This window comes from Vitis riparia, chromosome 10, assembly GCF_004353265.1.
Source record: "Vitis riparia cultivar Riparia Gloire de Montpellier isolate 1030 chromosome 10, EGFV_Vit.rip_1.0, whole genome shotgun sequence".
Lineage (NCBI taxonomy): Eukaryota > Viridiplantae > Streptophyta > Magnoliopsida > Vitales > Vitaceae > Vitis > Vitis riparia.
The window spans coordinates 16,587,436-16,614,878 of NC_048440.1; the positions used below are offsets into that span (position 1 = coordinate 16,587,436).

General features: G+C 35.4%; 2 protein-coding genes and 1 long non-coding RNA gene across 5 annotated transcripts; 1 reads left to right on the top strand and 2 right to left on the bottom strand.

The window, feature by feature from the left end:
* LOC117922971 lies at positions 1 to 12,066 on the bottom strand. Of its 3 annotated transcripts, XR_004652594.1 has the most exons (5): positions 11,884 to 12,066; positions 3,327 to 3,854; positions 3,178 to 3,250; positions 2,565 to 3,099; positions 1 to 2,486 (listed from the first exon to the last, which is right to left on the bottom strand). It is a non-coding gene; the product is annotated as an uncharacterized LOC117922971 (long non-coding RNA). The 3 variants fall into 3 exon arrangements; XR_004652595.1 differs by having other exon boundaries at positions 39 to 3,099; positions 3,327 to 3,566; XR_004652593.1 differs by having other exon boundaries at positions 39 to 3,099.
* Positions 12,067 to 17,198: 5,132 nt separating this feature from the next.
* On the top strand, positions 17,199 to 18,283 carry LOC117924098 (abscisic acid receptor PYL11-like). The gene has a single exon (XM_034842656.1). It carries the CDS (start codon positions 17,385 to 17,387, stop codon positions 17,958 to 17,960), a length of 576 nt encoding a protein of 191 aa, XP_034698547.1. The 5' UTR covers positions 17,199 to 17,384; the 3' UTR covers positions 17,961 to 18,283.
* Positions 18,284 to 20,565: 2,282 nt separating this feature from the next.
* LOC117924046 (peroxisome biogenesis protein 7) lies at positions 20,566 to 24,578 on the bottom strand. The gene has a single exon (XM_034842597.1). It carries the CDS (start codon positions 24,458 to 24,460, stop codon positions 23,510 to 23,512), a length of 951 nt encoding a protein of 316 aa, XP_034698488.1. The 5' UTR covers positions 24,461 to 24,578; the 3' UTR covers positions 20,566 to 23,509.
* Positions 24,579 to 27,443: the final 2,865 nt, after the last annotated feature.

Genomic DNA, 27,443 nt, shown 5'->3' on the forward strand with positions numbered 1-27,443 from the left:
TAAACACAACGCATTTCCTTCCATTTAGTAAAGTTCTCTTTCCTGAAAAAGTGAGGCATATTTCAAACGCATTTCCTTCCATTTTCATGAGTTTTGGGAGGGTTATGGGACCATGTGGAGCGGACCGGACCCACTGGACGATGGCATAACCATTACTGCCGACTAAATGAATTTTTGAGAAAAGAAATATCACAAAAAGGTGAAAAGAAATGGAAAAAAGAAGGAAAAAAAAGAGGAATAAGAAAAGTGAAATGAACGATCAGGGGTGATGGGGTCGTGGCCGTGGCGACAGGTGGCAACCCAAAGACCAGCGACTCTCTTTTTACCGCATCTTTATCTTCCACCCTACAAGTCCTCCCTTGATACTCTCTCCCTCGAGCCACCAGTTTCTGTGACTCTTTCTCTTCCTCCTCAGTCCTCACCATTACCCCTCACCTCAGATGCACAACCTCCTATCCTCTTAAAGGCCACCAGTTTCTACTACTACTGTTACTACTCTCTCTCTCTGTTGCATGTGGAGCCACCACTGCATAGCTCAGATGCATGAGCTTCTTTCCTCTCTTCTCTCTCTCTGTTGCGTGTGGAGCCACCACTGCATTTTTATCTTCTTCATCCTCACAAGCACAGCTCAGATGCATGAGCTTCTTTCCTCCCTTAAGGGCATCAGTTTCCACTACTTTCCTTCATCCCCACAACTCCATGCAAGTTCTCTCTCATTCCCATCCTCCCTCTAAGCCAGCAGTACTTTCCCGCGCTGAATCTTTATCTTCATCCTTACACACAAGTAAACACTTAGTCCGTCTTTAAGACTCTTTAGGTTTCTGCATGCATGATGAACTTCATCCCCATACGACACCAAGGCTACTCATCATCCATTCCCACTCCCTTTGCGGAAGAAAAAAAGTTGAGGAATAGAAAATCCCACAGAAGGAAAAATGGCACCAAGTGTGGGGAGTCTCGATGTGCATGATTTGCCAGATATGATTCTCTCCAACATATTCTCCTTGGTGGTGGAGCGCGTGAAGAGGACTTCCCTCACCCTTCGTTGTAACATTCGAAACATCTACCAACTTGCTTCCAAGCTATCACTGAGCTTGACTTCTCTGTTTTCCCCCTGGGGCCATCCAATTCTAGACTTCCTTCTCCTGGCTGTCCTCTTTCGTAAGGCCTTCCTTTATGTGGTCTCTCTTAATGTTTACACTCAATCTATCCACTCTCCAGCTTCTGGCCCCTCATTGGCCTAATTTTCATCGAGTTATGCTCGTCCGCTGGCACCAGCGGTTGCCTACCATTTGGGTCTGACATCCTCCCACTGCTTGAGCATTGCCACTCACTTTCTTTCCTCCATCTCTCCAATTTTTACTCCTGGACAGAATATATCCCACCAGCCCTTGAAGCTCACCCTTGTCTTGAAGCCTCCCTTTCCCGTCATGATATCCTCACCGTTTCTTCCACTGAGGGATTTAAATCTGATCATGAGCTTCGCGCTATCACTGCTGCCTGCCCGAAACTTCATGAGTTTCTTGTTACATGTATGCTTTGATCAGAGAAACACTGGTTTTGTACTTAGCAATGAAACTCTACGAGCTCTTGCTTCAAACTGTCCTCATCTTCCCCTCCTCTGTCTCGCTGATATTCCTTCCCTATCAGATGCTAGGGCTGATCCAGATGAAAACGTGTACGCTCCCGGAGAAGCTATCATCAGTCATACCACAACCAGTGACCCTTTTGCAAGGCTGCCAATGCTGAAGAATTGGTTCTTGGTGTTTGCCAAAACGTTAGAGATACCTGGTCAGCGCTGGAGGGGCTTAGTTCCAAGTGCACACTGCTTAAATTTTTGAAGCTGGGACAGTTCCATGGGATCTGCAAGGGAATAGATTCTCAACCCGATGGCATTGTACTCTGCAGACGTTTGGAGTCGCTGTCCATCAAGAACTGTCCTCACTTGACCGATTATGGGTTGGTAGCTATGGGGCCTTACCTGCCCCTGGCTGATCAAGTTTGAGGTTTGCTGCTGATGAACTGCTGACTCCATTGGCTCTAGCAAGACTAGAGGATTGCCCCGTTCTGGAAGAGTCAAGAATAACTGTTGAAGGCGATTGCAGGCAGCAACAGAGACTTGCTGCCTGCACTGTTGGACTAAGCTCCCTTGTGTGTCACCTTCAGTTTTCCAGAATGAGTATGGACTGTGGAGGTGTAGTAGGGTATGCTCTGACTGCTCCATCAGGGTACATGGATTTAAGCCTGTGAGAGCAGTTTTACCTGAATGGGATTGGGAATGTGAATCTGATTGAGCTCAATTATTGGCCTCCACAGGATAGGAATGCTAATCAGAGAACACTCTCTCCCTGCAGCAGGATTGCTCGCTGGGTGTATGAGCCTGAGGAAGCTTTTCATTCATGGGACAGCTAATGAACACTTGATGTTTCTTTTGAGAATACCAAATCTCAGAGATGTACAACTCAGGGAGGATTACTACCCTGCACCTGAGAATCATATGAGCACAGAGGTATGAGTAGATTCCAGCTTTCGATTTAAGGACGCCCTCAATAGGCGCCACATACCTGACTGAAAACTTGGAGCTGGGCTGCTCATGTCCCTCTACTGTGTTATTTGAAAATTTCTTTGCCTCCTTATAATATTGAAGTCCAAGCATTGTGTTGTTTTCAAGCTCCAATTCAAGTCGAATGAAATCGCATGCATACATATGCAGAGAGGGGGAACTGAAATTCATGCTATACAATTAGAAGATAATAAAACTGAAGAAGTGCTCCGAAGATTATCTTGATATACAAATTCTTAAACAGTAAATTCAGCGGTGCAAGCACACATATTAATGAAGAGGGAGGCTAGGGCAGGGTGCCCAGAGTGCAAACTGAAACTTAAGTCCATGGAAAACTTATGATTCTATTTAAATGGAAGATGGTCACTGATCGGCAGTTCATGATAACTTAAAAATTCTGAAACTGTCAGTTCAGCACCTTCACTCTAGTTTTCTGTACAAACATAAATTAAATCAAGGGAGTGTATTCTCATAATCAAGCAAGCGTGAAAGAATCTCATCACTGTTAGGTCCTTCGTCTGGTTCTACCCAACAATCTGGAAAAAGAATTGTATTCAGAAATTAGAGCACGCCAAATAAAAGACTTAACACTTCAAGGTTTGACAAGAATAAACCTGCAATTAGTTTGCCAAAGGGACATTCAGGAATTTCCAGCCGCAATCCATCATTGGCAACAGCATATATTACCTGAATAATAGAAGGCAAAAAAATTAGACTTCAGACTTGATTGAAACATATAATTGTAAGAGAACCTAACACTTACTTGTGCTGATGGAACACCTTCTCATGGCCTAGTAAGAGTGCAAAGCTCCCATATTAGTACCCCCAGGCTAAAAATATCACACTTCTCTGTAAAGGGTTCATTTCAGATGAGTTCCTGAGCCATCCATTCTGGAGTCCCTGCAGATGATATATCTCTCATTGGTGTAGTGGTAAGTATCCATGACAATCCAAAATCGCAAATCTTGATTGTCAAGTGCTTATCCACAAGGCAATTAACGCTCTTTAGATCGCAATGGACCATTTCCATCCAATATATGCACATCAAACCCCTAAAACTTGTCAGAGAACTATATCCAGTTAGGAGTTCCACATACTCCATATAAAATTTGAAGGCATGTGAGACTAATGTAGGTGGTGGCAGAATCTCTTTTACACATTCCATCTCATTATTTGGAGTTGTGACTGTTTGTCAATGCTCAATCAGTTCATGTCAGCTAAAAGAGCAGAGCATTTTAAACCATCACCATGGCTAGTACTCATGATGCATAATGAAATTTACAGGTGAGCACTGCAAAATAAATAAAGTAGCCAATGCACATAAAATTAAAAAACTTTTTGAGGACATATCCAATATGAATGTATTTGGAAAAGGAATTTCCTACTGATAATTACAAGAAGCTCAAGAATAAGAAGATTGTTCTGTGGACCCTGTTGCATTCTAAGGAAGACATGACAACTATTATAAAATAAACATTATGTGCAAAATCTGCATGTGTTCCGTGATGAACTGGAGAGAGGGAGAGGGAGGGAGGGAGGGGGAGAGAGAAAAAGAGAGAGAGAGAGAGAGAGAGAGAGGAACAACAACAACACAACAACTTGACAGCAAGTCCATTCTAACCAATGGAGACCATATAAAGATCTATTGGGCACAAGATTTGGACATCTAGGTGCCTTGGAAACAACCTAGTATTTAATCAAACTAAGTGTTCAGACAGAGACTAGCTCCATTTGGTGTTTTTTCCTGGCAGATTTGGTTATGCTCAGTTACTAGAGCCCAGTAAGCTGTTGGGCTGTTTAATTTTCTACCATGTAACTGGCAGTCCTAATGAGTAGCTCTAGCATATGATTAAGTCTTTGCTTGTCTTTTTTGTCTGAAGTCTTGACAGACTTCAAATGTTTTAGTATTGTTTTTAAGTCTTATTTTTAAACATTGTGTCTGAATACAAACCATAAAAAAAATAAAAAATAAAAAATAAAAAAACAATTTTTTATGAGAAATCTAATGTCTGAATGACATTTTTGGATTGAGTTTTATTCTAATGGTAGACAAATCCAGACCTGTTCAAAGTTCAAATAGAAAAACAAATTCCATCTCATAGAGTTCACTTGGCCCAACCCAAAACCTGGTTGGTCTTGTTCAATTTCTGGCTGGCTGTTCTTTTGAATTGATGGAATTGAATGAGTTTAGTTCAATAAGCGAGGAATCTGGTAAACTGCAGCAACTGAAATTGAACCTATGCTTTTTGCTTTAAAAGTGTGGCAGATCTGGTGGCTGATTTGCTGTTTTTATGACAAAGGGAATCTTTCCCACATTAATGAGTGGTTTAAGTTAGGTTCTTACTTGTAGGAGGTCAGCCACAAGGGACAATGAAGTATCAAGAGTTTGAGAGCAGAGTGGAGCAAAGCAAGAAGCGAGAGGGGATTGGGGAGAACGGCAATGGGATCAATGAGAGTCCAGGAGGGCAGGAATTGCTTTCTTGTTTTGTTAGGCAGAAAGTGGAGCCTTTTCGTAATGCTCCAAAATAGTAAATCTCACATTAATTATTCAAGGATGCGTGAAACCTACACTTGTCATAGATATACAATCCTCCCTCTCATTTTAGCAGAAGCAAAATTGATATATGTCAATTCCACCTCAACGAGCCTCCAAGTCTAGTCACCAAACCAAGACCATCAGACCAGTCCCAAGGTGCTTGGTGGTAGGAAAGGCCAACTCCACCACCATTTTGGACCTCATAAGCCAAACTTCCGACTCAAGTAGGTGTTTTAGCATCGGTATTGTATCAATGGTGGAAACATCCCCTCCCACCTATATCCCTTTCATGTGAACATAGTGTCACCTTCACTAAGAGGAAAAGTAAGAGAGACCCCCTTGGCATCCACTATGGGTGGGATCCATGTTCTATGGGAATTTGGGTAACTTGGGGATGTATTTAAAGATACATATCCATGCTCAAATTTCTATGACATATCAGATGTGTAGGGAGACTTGTGAGCATGGACTTGTCCATGCATCGAAGCCCGAAGCAAGGCACATCAAGTGTCTTATTAAAGGGGACTGGGGAGTTGTCTTGAATATGTGACACTAAACATGCAAATTTTTATCATTGGTCATGTCAAGATGGAGCTTACAAGTCATAAATTAGACACATAGTATGCAATGATTGGCCCATGTGGACTTGCAAAATAGGACATAAACAATGATGGAAAAATCGTTCCTCTCCATCTTCTCCATATAACCTCCTTAACCTCTTGGCAACAAAATTAGCATATAAATAGGCTACCATATGGGCCTATCCTCTGGACTCGTCATATTTCCATAGTTGATTCACTTTAGGACTAAGTAATATGTCTAGTCCCACTTCCTGCCAGCGGACTGGTTAGTTCAAGCATTTTATTTAAGTTATTAGTGAATTAAAATCATAAATCATCGTTGTGAAAATAGATTTAATATGCCAACATCTATTTTAGTTAGGCTCAGTAGTAGACAGTTAAGTCTTTGGTTTGACTTTAAGAACTGATTTAGGTTGGTTTGATTTTGAAATTTGGGCTGGATTGAACCCAAAATTGGATCATATCAAGGGGTCAAATTCTTGTAAGGGACACTCTCCCATCTCCAAAGTGTGTGCTCGGGTGTCAGGTGAAGAGAAAAGAAAGGCTTTTATGATGGGGTCATCTGCGCCAGAGAGTCCAGCACCAAGATAAGCCTCCACTAGAATCACACAAGTGGGTACCAAGGGCAAATAATGAAACAGAGACCTTACTGTGTGATTACTGTAATAAACTAGGCATGCTAGGGATAGATGTTAGAAGCTACAGGGAAAGCCTAAATTCAGACAAAAATGGAATTATGAAAGTGCTTCCATGGAGCTTAAAGATTCTGAGGAGAAAAACAACCCCACCTCAACTTCAAATCAGTCTCTATTTACCAAAGATCATTTGTAGCTCTTGTACAAATGCTTAAGCACTCCCTTCATCCTCTTGTGCCTTTGCACAATTAGGTAATATCTGATCGGCCTTTTAGTTTCAATCAGTTTCAAAAAGTTCAACTGTAGGTCCATAGATCACTGACTCTGGAACCAGAGACCACATGACTAATGAATCCAAATTATTCTTATCAAAATTGTACAAAGAAGAAAGTTCAGGTGGCAGGTCAGTCATTGACCCAGTCAGTGCTCAGTGCTGAAGGAAAAATTACTCTTGAACCCTCTTTAACTCCCTTCTATGCTTCATGTTCCTAGGTTATCATGTAACTTGTTATCTATTAGCAAGATAACAAAATCCCTAAACAGTTAGGTCACTTTTTCACTTGATCAATGTGTTTTTCAAGACTTAACCATGAGAAGGATGATTGGCAATGCAAGGAGAGAGAGGGATTGTATGCCCAGAACCAAAGGAGGGAAAAGTTGTTCAGGCTATTCTTGGTGGAATTCAAAAGAAAGAGTAATAGATTTCGTTGCTTCAACTTAGACATGGACATTGAAAGTTTTCATCTCTCAGTATTTTGTATTCCAAGTTATGTTCTACAGATCTTTCAAAATTCAGATGTGAAAGATTTGCACTTGCAAAAAATCTCATGTTTCTTTCCTTCCTAGTAAGAGATCTGAAATTCCTTTTTTCTTACATACATAGTAACGTTTGGGATCCTTAGAAGGTTCCTTTGTTATTTAGGTTAATATGGTTTGTCACTTTTATTGAAGATTGTACACGGGTTACTTGGATTTACCTACTCAAAATAAATATGAGGTTACTGTTACTTTAAAAACAGATGCCAAGGGAGGGTCCAATCACTCTAACCTCAGGGTGGAGAGTCAATCTCTTTACATAAGTGCCCTAAGTTCAAAATGGTCAAACCCTCTAAGGTTGATATGCAAGAAGCGTCACTTGAATCCAAGGGCTGAGGGGAGTCGATCCCAATTCATTCTATATATCTTTCTATTATGAAGTTGAATGTAAGTATTACTATATTTCAAAGAAGGAATCTGTGCAATTTTATAGGTAACTATATATAACAGAAAAGGAAAAAACTTAACTTCCAAAAATATTTGTCCTAAAATCAAAGAATCAGAAGCACATGGAAAAAATAGAAAAAAAAAATAAGTAATTTCCTAATTTGAAAGTCAGGTAACAATCAACCTTTGAATTTCCCATTCTATACTGATTCTTAATTGATCTATCAACACCTCCTTCAAGTTAGTGAATAGATATTATATATTCCCAGCTTACTCATAATCATCCAAATTGTTTAACTCGGAAGTCCTTTAGTCAAAATATCTATCAGTTGTCCTTTTATTGAAATATAGGAAGTGCAAATCAAGCCACTATCCAACTTCTCTTTAATGGAGCATCTATCAACTTCCACATACTTTGTACAATTATGTTAGATAGGACTATGTGCGATATTAATAGTTAATTTGTTGTCACAATGCAAGTTCATTGTCCCTTCCCATTTAACTTTAAGATTATCAAGAACAATCCTCAACCAAAAAAACTCACATATTCCCCATGTTATGGCCTTAAACTCTACTTTTGCACTTGATCTTGCCACAGGTCTTTGCTTCTTAATTATCTTAGAAACCAAGTTTTCTCCTAACAATGTACAATATCCCAATGTTGACCTTCAATCTACACCTAAACCCACCCAGTTTGCATTAGTGAATGCTTTAAAACTCAACTTCATACATCTTTTAAAAAGAATACCCTTTTTCAAAAGTGAATTTTAAGTATCGAAGAATTTTGTGGACTACAAAATGACTTTCTTTTCGTGAACGCATAAACTAACTTATGACACTCATGACATAGGTTATATACAATCTAGTATGGGATAAGTAAATCAACTTTCCAACTAACCTTTGATATATACCTTGGTCTACCATTGACTCCTCCCTAACAAACCACTCTTTGAATAAGCCAATTCTATGCCCAAAAAATATTTCAATTTTCTAAGATCTTTTATTTCAAACTCTACAACTAGGTGTTTTTTAAGTCATTTTATTTCCTACAAATCATCTCCAGAAATGATTATGCCATCCACACAAACAATTAGGATAGTAACCTTGCTTGAAGTCGAGTGTTTCAAGAGAGTATAATTTCCTTGACTTTGTCAATACTTCATTTCTACCATGGTCTTAGTAAATCTACCAAACCATGCTCTAAAAGACTAACTAAGTCCATTAGTCTTTTTTAGCCTATACATAGGGTTGATATTGTAATTTTCATTAAATCCTAGTGGAGCTTCCATATAGATTTCCTCCTCCAAATCCTCATGTAAAAAAACAAGGAAGTAAATTCGGGAAATTTTGGCTAAATTTCACTGTTTTGGTGGGGCTGAACAGGAAATTTGGAGTGGAAAGTCACTTGAATTGAGTTTCTACAATTTTTGGGATTTTTCATTTGATATTTTCCCAATTTATACTGAAATTCGATCAAAATATCCCAAAATTCAGCCGATATATTGTCCCACATGCCAAACGCCCCACAAAATAAAAGGAATGTGGGCGGTTAGGCTTCAACTCAAGCCCTTCAAGCTGAAAATAGTGGCCCCTTGCCACTAAGGTAATGTTGCCCTTATTAATAATTAGGCATATATTTTATATATATATATATATATCGATTTTGTGTCCATATAAAAAATGAAATATTAAAATAAAACTTTAACAAATTAATTAATTAATTACAATTATCTTATTTTCAAATTCCATTCAACAAATCGTTGAAAATATAAAATCATCATGATAATCCTTTGTATACTAATTAAATACAAGAGAAATATAAACTTGTAAATCATATATATAGAAGAAGAGAGATAGAAGGAATAAAAGGTATGAAATTCTTTTCCTTTATTTTCAACCTATATAGAGACCCACATATATATACAAAAATTTCTAGCACCAAAATAAGGAACTTTCCTAACCTAATTACATCATATCCCTTTGATTACAAGATTGCCTAATTCTCTCATCAATTACAAAATCATGGCTTTCCTAATTTCATTATTGCACACTCCTCCTCAAGCTAGTGAATAAATGTTTTTCGTTCTCAACTTCAATACACTTACTTGAAATATTGTATTACTTAAACATTTTGTGAGTATATCTACAAGTTGGCGATTAGTAGATGCATAAGGAGTACAAATCAATCCACCATCTAGTTTCTTCTTAATAAAACGTTTGTTTATCTCTATGTGTTCTGTTCGATTATGTTGTATTGGATTATGTGCAATCCTAATTACAAATATGTTGTCGCAATAAAGTCTCATTAGGCCATCCCATTTAATCTTCAAACCTTCCAAAATGATCTTCAACCATAGTAATTTACAGATTCCTTGGACCATTGCACAAAATTCCGCTTCTACACTGGACCTCACCATCAAACCCTATTTCCTACTTCTCCATGTCACTAGATTCCCACCAAGAAAGGTACAATACCCAATGGTTGATCTTTTGTCAACCACAAATCCAGTATAATCTGCATTTGTGTATGCTTCAAGTACTAGTCCCGAGTTTTTTTTAAATAGGATATCATTTCCTAGAGACACCTTAAGGTATTATAGTACTCGGTTAGCAGCTTGTAGATGAACCTCTTTTGGATTGTGCATGAACTGGCTAATCATACTCATAGCATATGCTATATCCGGTCTTATGTGAGAGAGATAAATGAGTCTTCCTACTAGATGTTGATACATCTACCTATTTACCACAACATCTTCCTAATAGAAATACTCATATCTATTTTTGCAAACATGATATGGTAACGAGGAGGGTGAAAAAAAATGAAAGAAGTGTCAGCTGGACAACAACATAAATTCTCTGTTTTCACTTTGATACTAACTTGATAAATTGTTGAATAAATATTTTCGTATATCTCAAGGGTATTTATAAAAGGTATATAAAGCTATTTTAGGATAGTTAACTATACAAAATAATAGACAACTACATAAAATAATATACAGTTGTATAAATCATAACTATACACCGTAGCTACAAATCACAGTCGTACACAACTATAAATCACATTTGTACATAGTTGTAAATTATAGTTAATCACAACTGCACACAACTATAAATCACAGTTATATATGCCAATTGATAATATCTACATGGAAAGGAATGACTTGTTACAAATGGTATCAGAGTCAATCCTCAATCCCAGTAAAGGCCTTTGTTTATTTAACTTAACAAAGGGTGTTTGTCTATTTAGCCTCACAATCCTATGAGACACAACAAGAATATAGTGTCTATATAGGGGTTAATTGTGATACAACACATCGAATAGGGAAAAAAGTTTGCGACGCTATATATATGAGCTTCTCTTAAGCATATAAAAGCGTGTTAAAATTAATAGAGCCCACTAGGCCAACAACAAATCGTATCTATACAATTGAGAGTAAGTCGTTACAAATGGTATTAATATTGATCCCTAACCCCGATGTGGGTCTCTGTTTGTGTGCCTTTCAAAGGGTATTTATCTATTTGATTTTGTAATCCTATAGGATACAATGAAGACGTTGTATCTGCAATGGGTGGGGGGTTAAATTTTGATATCTTACATCAGATACAAGAAAAAGTTGTTAGCACTATAAATGTAAGGGCTAAGTCTCGTTTTAAAACTATGAGAATCCGTTGGGGCATAGCATGTAATATTTACATGGAACAAGGAGTGGGTTCACTTACGCTTAAAGAATTCAATTTTTTAATTCTCTTCTATCTTTTTTATATACTACCAATTTGCTTGATTTTATATTTCAATAAATTTAAAATAAAGTTAAAAATCAGAAACTAACCCCCCGCGAAGTCTTCTCCTAACATAGGGAAGGCAAAAACTTACACGGTAGCACCTCATCTTTCCAAACCACTTTAGCTGCCATTGTACCCATGGAATTGGGTCTTCTGGAATTGGGAACCCCAATTCCATGTTCACAGTCTAGTTGGTTTATATACCTATGGTATTCTCAATTTAACTGCAAATCCACATATATAGCAAAATAACTGAATTCCAAGGCATGATTGGAAACCAAAATCAATTCCAATTCCACGGCACCAAACACAGCCGTAATAGTCAAACAAGTTATCAGACAGATCTCCATTCGATTGGCAACAAAACTAAGGAAATACAAATCGAACACCTTCCGAGGAATTCCAATATCAGGCATTATATCATTCAGATTTCAAGAAATTAAAATTTCACCTGAGCGAAATCACTGTATTAGAATCCATTGAATGGAGGCTCCGGTTTCCCTCTTATTCAAAACAAAAGAAAAAAAAAATGCGCAAAACTAATGCTCAAATAAGGAACCATGAAATTTAATGGATAATTACCAGATGATCTTTGCATTTGAACATCTCCTTTGAGCATTTAAATCACGACATTTGAATCTGAGTTCAATGTAAGTGTTGATAGTTTTCCAGGAGGGAAAAACGAGAATTATATGGTCATGCAAATTCCGGAATTGGTACGTTGATTAGGTATTTAGAAACGATAATGATGCGATCCTACTGCGACATCTGGATGCACGGAGCCCCTTGAAACACCCATCACCCAGAAATAATTATTTTTTCAAAATTAAGACTATTTTGATTGTGTCTTGATTTTCTCTTTAAAAATAATTATGCTTATCAAATTTTTATATCCACCAATGATATAAATGATAAAATTAAATAAAAACAATAAAAGGCGGTTGACACTACAACAGGGTTCAACTCAACCAATTTGATCTAGTTAATCCAAGCTCAACCCAAGAATAAATCTTTTATTTAATGCAATAATTTATCATAATAAATTATATAATTTTAATAGATAATAAGTCAGTTTATCTATCTTTTTATGTAAGATGATTTGTTTTAAGTATAAATTAAAATTTTAAAAGTTAAATATCAATGGTTAGAAGGGTTTCATGTCAATAACAATTACTCAACCCAAATATAACTCTAGAGCCTAAAATTTGTCATATGACTAAATTATAATTTAAATTCTCTTTTATGAGAGTTTTTTTTTTTTTTTTCATTTGCTTTTTTGTTTTTTATTTTCATTTTTTTATTCACCACATATCACCCGATGGAATTCACCACTCTTCCACTCTCACCTACTTCTCATTTTTCACTCTGCCCAAATACTCATTATCTCATTTGAAGTGCAAAGGTTAATATGAGAAAGAAAAAGAACCCTCTTGACACTTAGAGTTTGTTATAATAATTGACAATACATACTGTCTTCTTACAAAAGATGGAGAGTCTTCAAATTATAAATAGGTCATAAGCAATTCAAATTCATCTTTATGGATGATCATAATGCAAGAGGAGGTTGAAACCTTACATAAGAACTAGATGTGTGGAAACTTCTGTCACAACCACCCAAAAGAAAAACTATCGGAAACAAGTAGGTCTATAAGATCAAACATGATAGCAATGACGAAGTGGAGCAGTATCGTACAAGACTAATTGTTAAATGATATGCTTAGAAAGAAGGTGTGATTTCAACGAAATCTTTTCTCCAATTGTTTAACTTGCATCAATTCAAGTAGTTTTGGCTATGTGTGCTAAATTTAATTTACACCTTGAGTAATTGATGTGAAAACAATGTTTTTTCATGGAGACTTCAAAGAAGAAATTTATATGCTTCAATCGGAAGGTTTTAAACGAAATGGGAAAGAAAAATTGGTTTGTAGGTTAACCAAATCTTTGTACGATCTAAAACAAGTGCGAAGATGTTGGAACAAGAGATTTGATTCTTTTATTTTGACCTTTATGTATAACAAACTCAATTCAAACCATTCTATATATTACAAGAGGTTTAAGGGTGATGATTTTATTATCTTGTTTTTTTACATAGATGATATGTTGGTTGTAAGTCCCAACAAAGATCGAGTCCAATAATTAAAGATACAATTGACTAAGATGTTTGAGATGAAGGATCTAGGACCAACAAACAAGACTCTAGGGATGCAAATTCACCAAGATAGACAAAATAGGAAAATTTGGCTTTCATAGAAAAATTATTTAAAGAGAATTTTACATGGCTTCAACATGCATGATTGTAAGTTAATTTCCACCGTACTCACTATGAATTACAAATTATCCTCAATTATGTGTCTTAGTAATAAAGTGAAAAGGATGAAACTATCTCGAACACCATATACATTAGTAGTGAGAAGCTCAATGTTTGGTATGATTTGTATAAAACCAAACATTGCACAACACAGTGAGAGTGATAAATCAATTCATGACAAATTTAGGGGGAGGGCATTGAAATATGGTTAAAAGGGTCCTTAGATATATGAAAGGAACCTCAAATGCTGCATTATGTTTCAAATGATCAAAATTCATTGTCAAATACCATGTTGATCCATACTTTACAGGTGATCTCGATAAGGGAATCTATTATAGGTTGTGTTCACACTTATAAGAGGTGCAATGAGTTGGGTTTCAAAATTCAAAATTGTTGTGGCTTTATCTACAACAAAAGCAGAATATATGACAATTACATAGGCTTACAAGAAAACTATTTGAATCAAGAGGTTATTGGAAGAACTTTGACATAAACAAGAGAAGATTCCTTTATTTTGTGACTGTCAAAGTGCTTTGCACATTATAAGGAATTTAGTATTTCATTCAAAAACTAAGCACATAGAGTTCAATATTGCTTTATTTGAGAAGTGATGGAAGAAGGAATTGTGAATATGCAAAAGATTCGGATAATCTAGGGATGCCTTGACAAAAACAATTAATGATAACAAATTTAACTTGTGTAGATCATCTTCTGGCTTGATAGTAACAAAAGCAACATGTGATATGGCAAGACACAAAAAAATAACTTCAAGTGGAAGAATTTAAGGTTGAAGTTATCCCATATTGGATATGAGACAAAAGGGGAGCGCCACCTTGTGCTATAAAGGGAGATCTCTATCCCTTACATTATTTGTTCTATTTTTAAATTATTAATATAGATATTATTTCATAATGTATATAAGATGATGAAACGTAATATCTATATCATTAAAATATTATATCTTTAATTGAAAATACATAAAATCTTAATTATTTTTAAAATGATGCATGAAATTTGGCTTCACAAGCGCTGGGAGAAATACACATTTCCCAAAATCTTTCGTGGGATACAAACAAGAAAGAAAGAAGAAGCCAAGTGGACACCAGAGCATAGCATGTGAATGCCCGCAGTGGAAGTAAATTTAACCTCATCAGTTCACCTCCCCCGTGCCTTCACGTGGACGCCCATGGCACCGTTCTCGAGCGGAGAGCCTGTCCACCTAGAATCTGAGCATACCCATAAGCGCCAAATCTTACCATCTATTCTTCAGACTGGAGCCGCCTGTCGACAAATCTTCTAGCGGTGCCGTTCAGCACCCTTCCCTTGCCTTTCCGCCTTCTCTTCTCTTCTCCACTTCAATTCCTGGGGATTCATCTTGCATCTTAGGGAAACAAATTTCATAATTTGTGCAATACTTTCAGAAACTTTTGGTGGAGGTTGCATCTTTTCGTTCAATATCATCGTACGCACACCGGGTTCGTTCGGGTTTTCCAAAAAAAAACTTCTTAGAAAATTTCTCCCAGCTTTATTTCCTCGGGTATTCAATTTTTATGGCATATTGCATTCCTTTGTTATTCTAATTTTAAATTCTTTTGCAGATTAATATTTTTATCATTTATTATGTTTCTAATTTATGGTAAAACATTATTATTATTTTTTTAATTTGATTCTGCAAAACTTTGAAAATATATCATTAAATAATTTTTGTTCAAATGTTAAAATGAAAGTTAATTAAGGTTGATTTTAATATGACACTTTTATTTGTAGTGTTTTTGTTAGAATCACTTTTATTTTAGCAAACATCCGTGACTTTTTTTATTGTTGAGTTATAAAAATTTTTAAATGTTATAAATGTTAGATACGTTTTTATAATTATTATCAAATGGGTTTTTGATAATATTTGAACAAAATAAAAAGGTTTTGATAGTATTATTGATATTATGTTAGATAAAAATAATAATAATTACCTAATAAATAATTATCTAGTATTAATTTAAGTTCATTGAGAGTAATTTTAAAAGGAGCTAAAAGAGTTGCCTAATCTTTTGAAGATTTATTTATTGATATAAAAATTAAGTATTTGGTTAATTTTTGGAAATCATTTTTAAAAATTTAGAGAATTTTTTTCTTAAACAATTACTTTTTCAAAAATCATTTTTTATTATATAATGCATTATAAAAATACTAATAAATCATTTTTTTTATATCCAAATACTAAATGAAAAAAATAAAATTAAACATTTTTAATGAAAAATCATTAATATAAATATTTTAACCAAACAAACCAATCCTTATTAAGAATTTGTCAGGACTATTTTTAAAAAATATTTTTAAGAATTTGTCCATAAAAATTTTCAAATGTTAAAATAATTAAAAAAAATTTTGAAATAATTGTTTCACAAACTCTAACCCTCTTTGAAAATGTTTATATTGTAGTGCCAACGAAATCTTTGATACCAACAATGTTAGTTTAAGAACACAAAGATAAAACAATCACACATACGGTACACGAGGTTTTAACGTGGTTCGGCCAACCATGCCTACGTCCACAGATGAGAGATAATGATTCCACTATACAATAGAGAATATTACAGAGGACAGAACCAGATGCAACTATTGGGTTCCCGAAACATCCCATGTTTCCCCACTCCTTGTATCCATACCTTACTACGAGTCATCTCGCTCCACCAGGTACCTCCCGTTCTTCCTCACATCTCTATCCACCTTGTATAGTCTCTACAGGCTTATCTTCATCCCATAACTTTTTCCCCTCATGACCTAGAATATTTATAGAGATATTTCCAACAATCTTCCTTATTCTATAAAGAAGTCTAATATTACAATAATATATCAACCTAAAAATATTTTATATAATATTCTTTCCAAAAAGGAATCTATACTAATTAGGAATTTGGGACACTTCCTAACATATATTACAAACATTATTAATAAAATCATAATGAATAATAAATAAAAGTAGTTCGTAAGTTATTAAGATATTCTCATATTATCTACGATAATAAATATTTCAATTTATTTATCATTTGTTTAGATACACTTGATTTTTTATTTTTAAAATTATATATATATAAAGGTTAAATGCATTTAATTAAATTATAAGGGAATGTGATTAAAATTCATTTATTTTTATTTTTACTCGTTTTTTAAAAAATAATAATAAAAAAATTGTATTTGATGAGATTTTAAATAAGGTTAAATGTATTTAGTGACAGGGAGAGAGAGACAGAGATAGACATGACATATGGTATTTTCGATCAAATGGTATTTTGGATTCAGACATAGATTACTGAGCACCTTTTGTATGCGTCCATTACCTTCTTCTCGTCTCATTAATTAGCATAGAAAAAAGGAATTGATGGTACCTCTCCTATATTGAATAATAAAATATGATTTTTCCTTTTTTTTTTTTTTAATTTCGAGGGTATTTTTTATTATATGAAAGTGGGTGGTCCATGTAATCACACGTTTATTAACATGCTAAAATATTTCTTGTGTAGGCATATCCCCAACCGCCTCAACCACGACCACGAAAAGGCTAGCCAACAACAGCAAGCAGAAAGATATGGTCAAATCTAAGGCGCAAACGCTAGCTCAACCCCCAAGAACGCCCCTTCAGCCGATCAAGCACAAAACGACAAAATTTCCGTCACTCCTGCTCAGAAGAATCAGAAAAATCTTTTCGCATATTTAGACCCTTGTTCATACACCGGTCTCTTTGCAAGGAGGGGAGGGTGAATTGTGTCTGAAAAATATCATGAAGGTATACAGCCCAAGCCAAATCCTTGCAGAAAGAGGCCCTAGGGCCCAGGCCATGGGAAACCTGTATCACACCCATCATCTCCTTCCAAACCAGTGTTCCTCCTTGGTGGTTCAGACCACAGACGCACCACTGCCCCAGGTTTGGTCCATGGTTCGGCGCTTTGACAGGCCACAGTCCTACAAGAGGTTTGTGCGTGGTTGCACCCTGCGTCGAGGCAAAGGCGGCGTCGGAAGCGTACGTGAAGTGAATATAGTTTCGGGCTTACCAGCGGAAATAAGCCTGGAGCGCCTCGACAAACTTGATGACGATTTGCATGTCATGCGGTTTACTGTAATTGGAGGGGACCACCGGCTGGCCAATTATCACTCGACTCTTACACTGCATGAGGATGAAGAAGACGGGGTTAGGAAGACTGTAGTGATGGAGTCGTACGTGGTGGATGTTCCTGGCGGGAATAGCGCGGGGGAGACGTGCTACTTTGCTAATACCATAATAGGGTTCAACCTCAAGGCCTTGGCTGCCGTCACCGAGACTATGGCTCTCAAAGCTAATATTCCGTCTGGGTTTTAAATTTTGTGTTGCAAACAAACAGCGCTCATCATGTGTCTCTGTGTAGGCGTAATCTAAGCAGAAATATGATGAGAACAGTTTAGGTTTTGCTTTACCAAAATCTCCAAATAGTGATGATCGATGTACTTTGTTTTGTTTTGTTTTGTTTTGTTAGTTTCAATGTGAGTAGCACTACCAATACTTGGTGCTGTTTTTGGACGTCAGCTTTTTTATGGAGTAGCCTCTAGCCATGAAGTGACTTTGTCTCTATATATGTGTGACTCTGTCTTGTGTCACCCATGGTTTCAAGCTTCCTGGATACTGCATAGTATGCGTTCTCTTAATTAAGTTCAACTCCACGTTCTCTGATTATACTTTTTGCATCAACTAAAATTCTGATTTCAAAGCCCGATCGATTATTATGCTACTCGACTGGAAAATTCAATCCTACGTGCATATCCAATTCATAGAGCCCCAAAACCGGCCTAAGATTAGATTTTCTTAAGGAATATTTCTATAGATATTTTAAATTATGATGAGAAAATATTATGAGATAAAAATATGTTTGTAAAAATGATATGAAATGAATAAAATATGTGAAGAAGAATGGAGGACATTCGTAATTTAGAGTGTAAATACAAAGAAAAAAAAACATGAAATCATTTGGAACCTAATAATTATATTTGATTTTTGTTTTTTATAATATTCTTTTCAATACAATGAATTGATTCTATCATATCTATAGATGTAAGTATGATTGATCAAACCCTATGTACTTGTATGGATTATTTGATTTTTGTATTCTTGAACTAACAACTTGCAATAGGCTCCCAATGGATCTTTGGGACATCAAAGGCTAAAATACAAATGTGGGTAAGGATAAAAGAAAAGGAAAAAAAATGGAAATGAAGAGTCAGAAAGAGATATGAGAGTATATTCAATTAATAAAAAACCTAGGGTTCAAGAAAACAATGACAATACACCTGGTGATTTCTACTTAATGGGAGCTATTTAGAAAGAATAAAGTAAGGCCCAAAGGCAAAACTGAGGGGAGGCAAACACTTTAATGCACCCTAATTCAAGAACCCTAACATATTCTGTGTTACCATGTTGACACAGTTTGCTTTCATGCATCACATGTTGACACGGTTTGCTTTCGTGCATTAAATAGAATTTTAATCCTTTAGCAACCATAGGCCCATTCACCATAGCTTCTCAAGCAACATCTATGCTCTTTGCATGATGATCCATTTTCATGTAAATATTATCCATCCTAAACCTAGTGTGCCTTATAATTTTGAAAGTTGTGCACATAGACAAGAGGAACTCATGCACATACAATATAATAAATTTTTTCCATCATTTAATATAAGATATTACAATCATCCTTCGTAAATCTTTATGATATATATATATATATATATATAAAATGTATGCATGGTGCCAACACTTATATGACTTTAAAAACTGCCTACATAATCAACGAAAAGAACTCATATATATATATATATATATATATATATATAATATCATCCTTATAATGCATATATACAATATTATAAACTTTTTTCACTATTTGATATAAAATATCACTATCACCTCGAATACGGATAGGAAAACAAACAAAATCCCACATTAAGGTGGGAAGGTGGGGCCGGGCTTTGAGACCATTTATGATAGTCCTCTCATTGTTATATGGATTTTGTTCACTTTGTTTTCAATAAATCTTCACGACTCTAAAACAAGTCTATATTATTAAATAGAATCCATACATATATAATAATACCACAAACTTTTATCTCCTATCCAAAATGCGGAGTTTCCCTTCTCTACTGATTGATTCAATTTTCTACTGCAAGCGTTCAATTTAAACCTTAATTGAAAATCCCGATCTGGGAAGAAAACCTGCCGAATCCAAAGTATTCGGGTATGGGAAATTCTCCTGAGGTTAGTCAAAGCGTAAAAGTTTAGTAAACAAATAAAAGCCAACTGCACTTAGTGGCTTATTTGAGGGGGCCAAAAACCACAATGTTCAGAACTTTTTGAAATTTAGTGGTCATGAGTTCAATTTGCCTTTTAAGCAATGATTTTTAAAATTTTGAGAGGGGCATTTTGCCCCTCCTAGGCCTAAGACCTGCACTTTGGATTGGACCAGATAAATAAGAAATCAAGTAGAGGATGTCTTAGTCGGCTGTCGTCAACTTTAACCCAAATATGCCAGGACGTTGAATAAAAGAAAGCATCTCAGGTTACTTCCACAGTACATTTGTTTAAAGGACACTTTAGGTTTACTTGTGAAGGTTGTAAGCATGTTAAAGAGAGCAGGCGAGCCAAGAACAATTCCTCAATGTAATTAAGAAATAAGTGAATAAACAAAGGAAAGAAAATCCAAACTCAAGTCTGTGGCATCACCATTTGCAAGCTTAACTAAATAGGCAAAGCTAGCACCTGTTCATTATATAGCATTAGGTAATTCCTATCATAGAATTAGACCTGTATGTGGGTTTCATTATTGATATAAATTACACTAGTTCTGGCCTTTTGGCATCCTTATATATGCTTTTGCTAGGTGCTTTAAATATATCCCTTTGCTTGCCTATCAAGTAAATTAAAAAAAATTATATGGGTTGTAGAAGAACATGCTAATTCCTACATTCATGCTTGGTCCAAGCAACATTCTTAGTTAAACAACAGACCATTACAAGTATAGGCAAGCAATTCTTGAACACACTTGGACTTCGAAATAAAAAATAAAAAATCCCAAAGCAACAGAGATACAGTGACAAACTTAACCGGTGAGACCCCGTGACAGGTTTCACATCTATCATTTCTAGTTTCTTCCCTTTTATAAGAGAGAACATTGTTCAGAATATATTAGACTCTTTCCCTTCAATGTCCTCAAAGGTTCATCCCATGTTGACAAATGCAAAAAACTTCATTCTGCGCATGGTACTGGTAAGAAGGTCCTCCACAAGCAAAACTCATCTTCAGAACGAACTATGAAATCATGTTAGTACAACAAAATCCAATTTTGCTTGTGAAGAGAAAAACCTCACTTTCTTGACAGGATCTAGATTCCCATTAAGCTCCATGAGCAGCAGCTTAAAACTCCTCATCATCCTGAAACTTTCACATACTTGTCAACAGAAGCTACAATACAAGAACAATTATATTTGCTCTGAACACAGGCAAGGATTTCAAATTCATGGGAGGCAGAGTTATGGTCTACGTGCATCCTGGAACACAATTGTACAGTGTCCATATCTTTTGAATGTACAACGGTGATGGGGATGGGGGAGAGGCAGAGTGTAGACATAGCATTGTAGAGACTGCCGAAGTTTTGGAAGGTCATGGCATAGCTCTTGCATGGGTTTTAAAAACTTACATAGTTCTTATTTGGGGATCTGCAATTTACTTCCCTTCTTTTCAAATTCTTTGTTCTCTTTTTTACCCATAAACCAAAACCTAAGGGCATGTTTTCTTCCTTTTTTCTGGGACATGCTCCTCTAGTGTGCATTCCTTTTCCCAGGATTCGGCTCCTCTGTTGTGAAGTAAGCTGCTAAAAATTACCAGTAGCAGGGCTAGTTCAACAAGGATAGTAATAAAAACTAAAACAAACAAAAAATGATTAAGAAGAGCAAGGTTGGGATGTTAATAATGTTTCGGATTTGCCTCTCTTCTTTTCTGAGCTATTTGTTGTTCCATTATGATTCTTTAATCCATAACCAAAGCCCAAGAGCATGCTTAGCCTATTCCTTTTCCCAGGAGTTGGCTCCCTCTAGTGTCTGGAATTTGGCTCCCCTGGTGAAGTTGGTCAACTAAAAATATTTTTACCAGGGCTTCAACCAGGAAAAGGTCTAAACAACCAGCAAAAGGTCTATACAGCTAGGTCTAAATATTGGATATCTGCCAACATCCAAAAGGAGATAAGAATAGTTCAGCAACTTCCAAGGTAGGGTATCAAGTTCTTCTCACCTCATATCCGACAGATCCCATAACTAAATCTTTCATAAGTAATCCTAGTCAGTGCCTCCAGAGAGAATAGCACAAAACTTGGCATTAGAAACCAAAATTCTCCCACGTGAATCCATAACCCCTAGTTTAATTGTGCAGATGAGCTACATAGCATGTTGTAAGTGGACAGTTCAACGCTGGTGAATAGTAATAAACTAAACCCAAGACATCTAGAAGCATACCACAGAATGTTTTTAAAGTAACCTTAAGAGCATTAACAGATGACACTACCTATACCAATGCTTAGAAGGTCACATAAAAGGGCAGGGTAAGTTCAATAAGAATGATCAAAAGCTCAACATGCAACTTTAGTTAATTAAAGAAGGATCAAAGTCGGTAGGAAAGGTGAAAGGAGTAATTTGAAGAAAATAATATTTTATGCTTGTGATCTGGGTGGCTTGTGAACTCCACCTTTTTTCAGAAATTTCTACTATATTAAGTTTAATTTCCACATTTTCTATGCTAGAATGTCAGAAAAATGACAAATTTTCCAAGCAACTGGAACTTGACACAAGCAATTCAAAAAGTAAATTGGGAGAATAGTACCATCTTATGTTAATCCTGGGATTTATACATTGTTAACTAGAGGTCGTTTACTTAGCCAAACTCAATAGAGCAACAAGTTGAGCTAAGTTTGGATTCAAGGAAACTCCAAAAAGTTCAGAAGAGAACAAGTCTAGTGAAAACAAAAAGGGCTAAGGAAGTCATTTTAGCTCGACTTCCTTTTCTTCCCTTTGGTGCTCTTTGTATACTTTGCTGTACTTGGGAACCTGCCCTTTTTGTTTGACGCTCCTCAACAAATCTTAAATGGACACAGTTCACTTGCAGCCCTACTATTCTGCACCCAGAAAATAACCATACTTCCAAATGATGCTCATTCTAGCAAAAGAAATTGTGTTACAATATTAGAAGTAATTCTTCCCCATTGCTTAAGAACAATAGTCAATTCTTTATTCCTGTTCTTCAATGTTTATACTAATGCACTTTTTTTTTTCCTTTTAGACAAAGCAGGAAAAGTGGCATCTGTAAATCGTGTATAAAACAAAAAAATTGCAGTATCAACATTTGCATGCTTTACTAACCATGCAAGCCAGGATATTCACCGTGTCTTGGGTTGGTTCTACTATAAAGCATATAGACGTGCATAGGCTTCAGATACTACACTCATTCTATCGGGACCAGTCCAAATTCTTAGTTAAACAAGACAAGCTGAACAATAGATGTAGTGAAAAATATTGCCCCAAATGCAACTACCTATAAAGGTGAGGAAATTTTATAATGAATTTAGCATGGAACAAACCTAGAATTCAAAGAACTCAACCAAGAAACAAGATTGGCCTCATTTTATTAAAATTCATATACAGGGGATTATTATGAAAAGTTATTATTCAACAAAAACAAAAGTTACCAATTATTTCACAACAGAAGTAATAGATTGACAATGTACTCAACAATACCCCCACTCTCAAGCATGAGATTTATCATTTAAAAGATCTTATCTGCTTTGAAAATGTTGAACCAATTTCAAAAGAAATAACAAAATAAAAAACTTCCCTTTAAGGCGCTCTCGGATCAGTTCCATGTTGCCAAACATACACAAGTTCATCCCACCCTGTACTTGCAAGAAGCCCCTCTACAAGCACACTCATGTCAACCCCAACCGCAAACTCGGTGTGGTGATCATACCTCCCAATCAGAGCATCCTCAACCATGTAATCCCACAGACAAACAGTCATATCATATGAACAGGAGGCAATCGCACCCCGCCTATGCGGTGAAAATTTCACCTTCCGAACAGCATAGCTGTGCCCATTGAGCACAGAGACCGGAATTCGAAAATTCCTCACGTCCCACACCTTAATGGACTTATCAACCGAAGCAGACACTAAGACACAGTCATCATACTTGTTCCAATCACACGCAAGGATCTCGAATTCGTGGGCAGGGAGGATCATAGTCGAGCCCGGCTCGCGCACGTCCCATACCCGGATTGTGCAGTCGCCGGAGGCGGAGGCAAAGACATCGGCGTGGCGAGGGTTCCAAACGGAAGAGTAAACGCAATAGGCATGCTCCTTGAAAGTACGGACACTTGTGGGTCGATCGAGAGTCCAGAGCTTGATGGTGTCGTCCCAAGAAGAAGACAAAAAGGAGTCACGGCGGACGGGGTTGAAGTCGAGGGAGTGGACTTCGCGGGAGTGTTCTTGGAGGGAGCGAACAGGATTGGAGGCGGGAGGGAGGGCGAGGTCGTAGAGCTTGACAGAGCCGTCAGCGACGGCGGCGATGAGGAGAGATTCGTGGGACTCGGACCAGGTGACATCGTAGACACCGTCGGCAGTGTCGAAGGAGGCGAATTCGGAGATAGGTCCGGCGGGGGAGAGTTCGAGGACATGGAGGCGGCCGTTGCCGAGGATCCCAAAGTTCTGGGCGGTGGCGACGGCGAGACGGGACTCGTAGAAGGGGCTGAACTTCACGGCATAGCCGTTGAATGGGGTTTTGAAGACTGGCATTTTCTTGGTTTTTTGGGGTTTGGGAGAATTGGGATTTGCTGCTTCGCTTTCCTTCTCTTTTGGGTCTCTCTTCTGGTTATCTATAGGGATTGTTTGGTTACTGGGTGAATCGCTCCCTGGTTGCGGATCTGGATACTCTTGAACTGGTTGAGGAAACGATAGACCGAGATCAGTAGAGATGTTTGTTTGCTTACAAGGATAGCAACAGTCTGACACCAGCATTCCAGACTGGCCATAGGCCCACAGCTGCGGGTCCATGAACTTGAGGTCTAGACTGCAGCCTTGGGCTCGTTCAGTCCTTTGCATATCAATGCGGCCTAGCTTTTGTTAAGTTTTCCAATACACATGAGCCCAAGACTAGGCCTGATGTACCAATGACAGTAGCTCACAGTTTTGCAGTTTCCATAAGTATAGTAGCAGTATCCGTTTGGACTATTAATGCATTTTTCTCATAAATATAGTAGCAGACATTTTTATTCCAAAAAGGGAATTTCCACCATGTGAGCATAAATCCTATTCCCCGTGACAAATAAGCTTAATTGACAATAAAATAAAAATTAATTTTCCATCAACTTTGTTATATTTGAATAAAAATATTTATTATTAAAATGTTTTCAAATTTAAGAAAATAATATTTTCAAAATTAGTAAAATATATATATATATACTATTATTAGAGAATTTTTTTATTATTTCTTAATAACAATAATATTAATAGACTAGTTTTTGAGGTATCAATTTGATAAAATCCTTTCAACTTTTATACAAAATTTTTTTTTTTGAATTTGTTAAAATATTAATTATAAAATTAAAATAATTTTTATTTTATTTTGTAGTTAATACTTATAATATACTAATTTTAGACATTTTTTAAATGATATGTAATGAGAATTTATTAGTAATAACCATACACATAAGTTGTAACTTGATTAAAACATGCATGACTAATAGAACCATACATTTCTCAAATAGTTATAAAATATTAATTTTTAAAATACACACAATGAGTTTATAGAAATATAAAAATTATGAAACAATTGCTAGCTTTTTATCTCTAAAAGAAATTTAGAAACAATCATAAAAAAATTAAAAAAATTTTGTCTTAAAAATGTGTTCACTTATGAATCGATAATCTTAATTAGTATAACATGATAAGACATTATAAAAGAATTTTTTTTTAAAAAAATTGAAATATTTATCCTACATATATATATATAGTAAGGAAAGAATACATTATTTAAACCAAGTTACTAAAATATTTTTGTTGACCACCACATTAACAAATTGTGGAATTAAAGTTTAATTTAAGGTTTATTTATGAACTTCCATTTGTTCATCTTAAAAGAAGAGTAATGGAAGTCATTTGTGTGCAACCTATAAAACAAATTTCTCATACGTTGTATAAGAGAGATCCCCAAACAATAAAGTTCTCTCATTCTTTATCTAATTTCCTCCTTTCCTTTATACACTTCTAAAGGTATTTTATATTTATTTTATTATTCTTCATAGCTTACATTTTGTTTGTTTTCATTTTATAATATGTTATCAGTATAAATTACTTTAAATGTAATTTTTCTTTATCTTAAACTCGAGGTTATTTATATAAAATATCTATGCATTACTTTTGTTATTTTTAGCACAAAACTTTTAGCTTTCTCCTTTATGTCGTATTATACAATTATAAAATCCATTGAGTCATATGTTGTCATGAATCGAAAGTTCAATGACCTAAAAATATTTATTCTTTTGCATGATAGGCTAAGTCACCCAGATTTTCAATGATACATTGAATAATAGAACACTCACATAAACATCCACCAAAGAACCAAAAAGATTCTTTTGGGCAATGATTATTCATGTGTCACGTGTTCATAAAGAAAACTAATAATTAAACCATCTTTTACTAAAGTCATAACTGAGTCATTAGTCTTTCTAGAAAGAGTATATGAAAACATATATGGGTCTATTCACCCGGTATGTGGACCATCGTATTATTTAATGATCTTTATAGATGTCTTTATTAAGTGGTCATATGTTTATTTCCATTCTACACATAAATATTGTCTTTGCTAGGTTTTTTGTACAAATAATTACATTATGAGCAAAATTTTCAAATTATCTAATAATGTCAATAAATTTACTTTTCAAACATTTTATTAACTATTGCATGTCAATTGAGATTGACATTGAGCATCTTGTTGATCATATTCATACTCAAAATGGTTTAACAAAACCTTTCATCAAATGTCTCAAATTAATAATTTAATCATTACTAGTAAAAACCAAATTACCTACTTCTGCTTGAGGATATGCTATTATGCATGTTATAGTTTTAGTATGTATTCGACCCACAACTTACCATGAGTGCTCCCCTTCATGAAGCATATTCTTTTAACATGGTAAACATCCGAGGCGAGTGTTATAAATGAAATGGTGAAGGGCCACCACATTAACTAATTATGGAACTATGGAATTAAAGTTCATTTATGAACTTCTATCTTAAAGATGACAAATAGAAGTCATTTTGTACGAAGCCCTGTAAAAGGCTCCTAATGTCTTATATAAGAGACACCCCCAAGCAAGAAAGTTCTCTCATTCTTTCTCTTATTTCCTCCTTTATTTTGTACAATTTTAAAGGTATTACATATTTCTTTTATTATTCTTCATAGCTTGCATTTGGTTTATTTTCATTTTATAACGATTTTATAAAGTAATAAAGTATGTATTTATTAAAATATATAATAAAATAAGCTCATACTTTATAGTATAATAACATATAAACTATAAATCATAAAACAACAATTGTGAAAAATTCTAATCCATTTCTAAAATTTATTAATAATATTTTAGAACTTTTGGTCCAAAATAACTAAAAAAATAAATTATAAAAATATCAAAACTTGTATTAGTATCATACATAAAAAAATTCATGAATTTTTTTAGTAAAACACCGTATAAAATTATGATATTTGAAATTACATTAA

Coding starts and splice junctions, on each gene's coding strand:
- LOC117924098 (XM_034842656.1), top strand. CDS start 17,385: ATGAAGGTATACAGCCCAAGCCAAATCCTTGCAGAAAGAGGCCCTAGG.
- LOC117924046 (XM_034842597.1), bottom strand. CDS start 24,460: ATGCCAGTCTTCAAAACCCCATTCAACGGCTATGCCGTGAAGTTCAGC.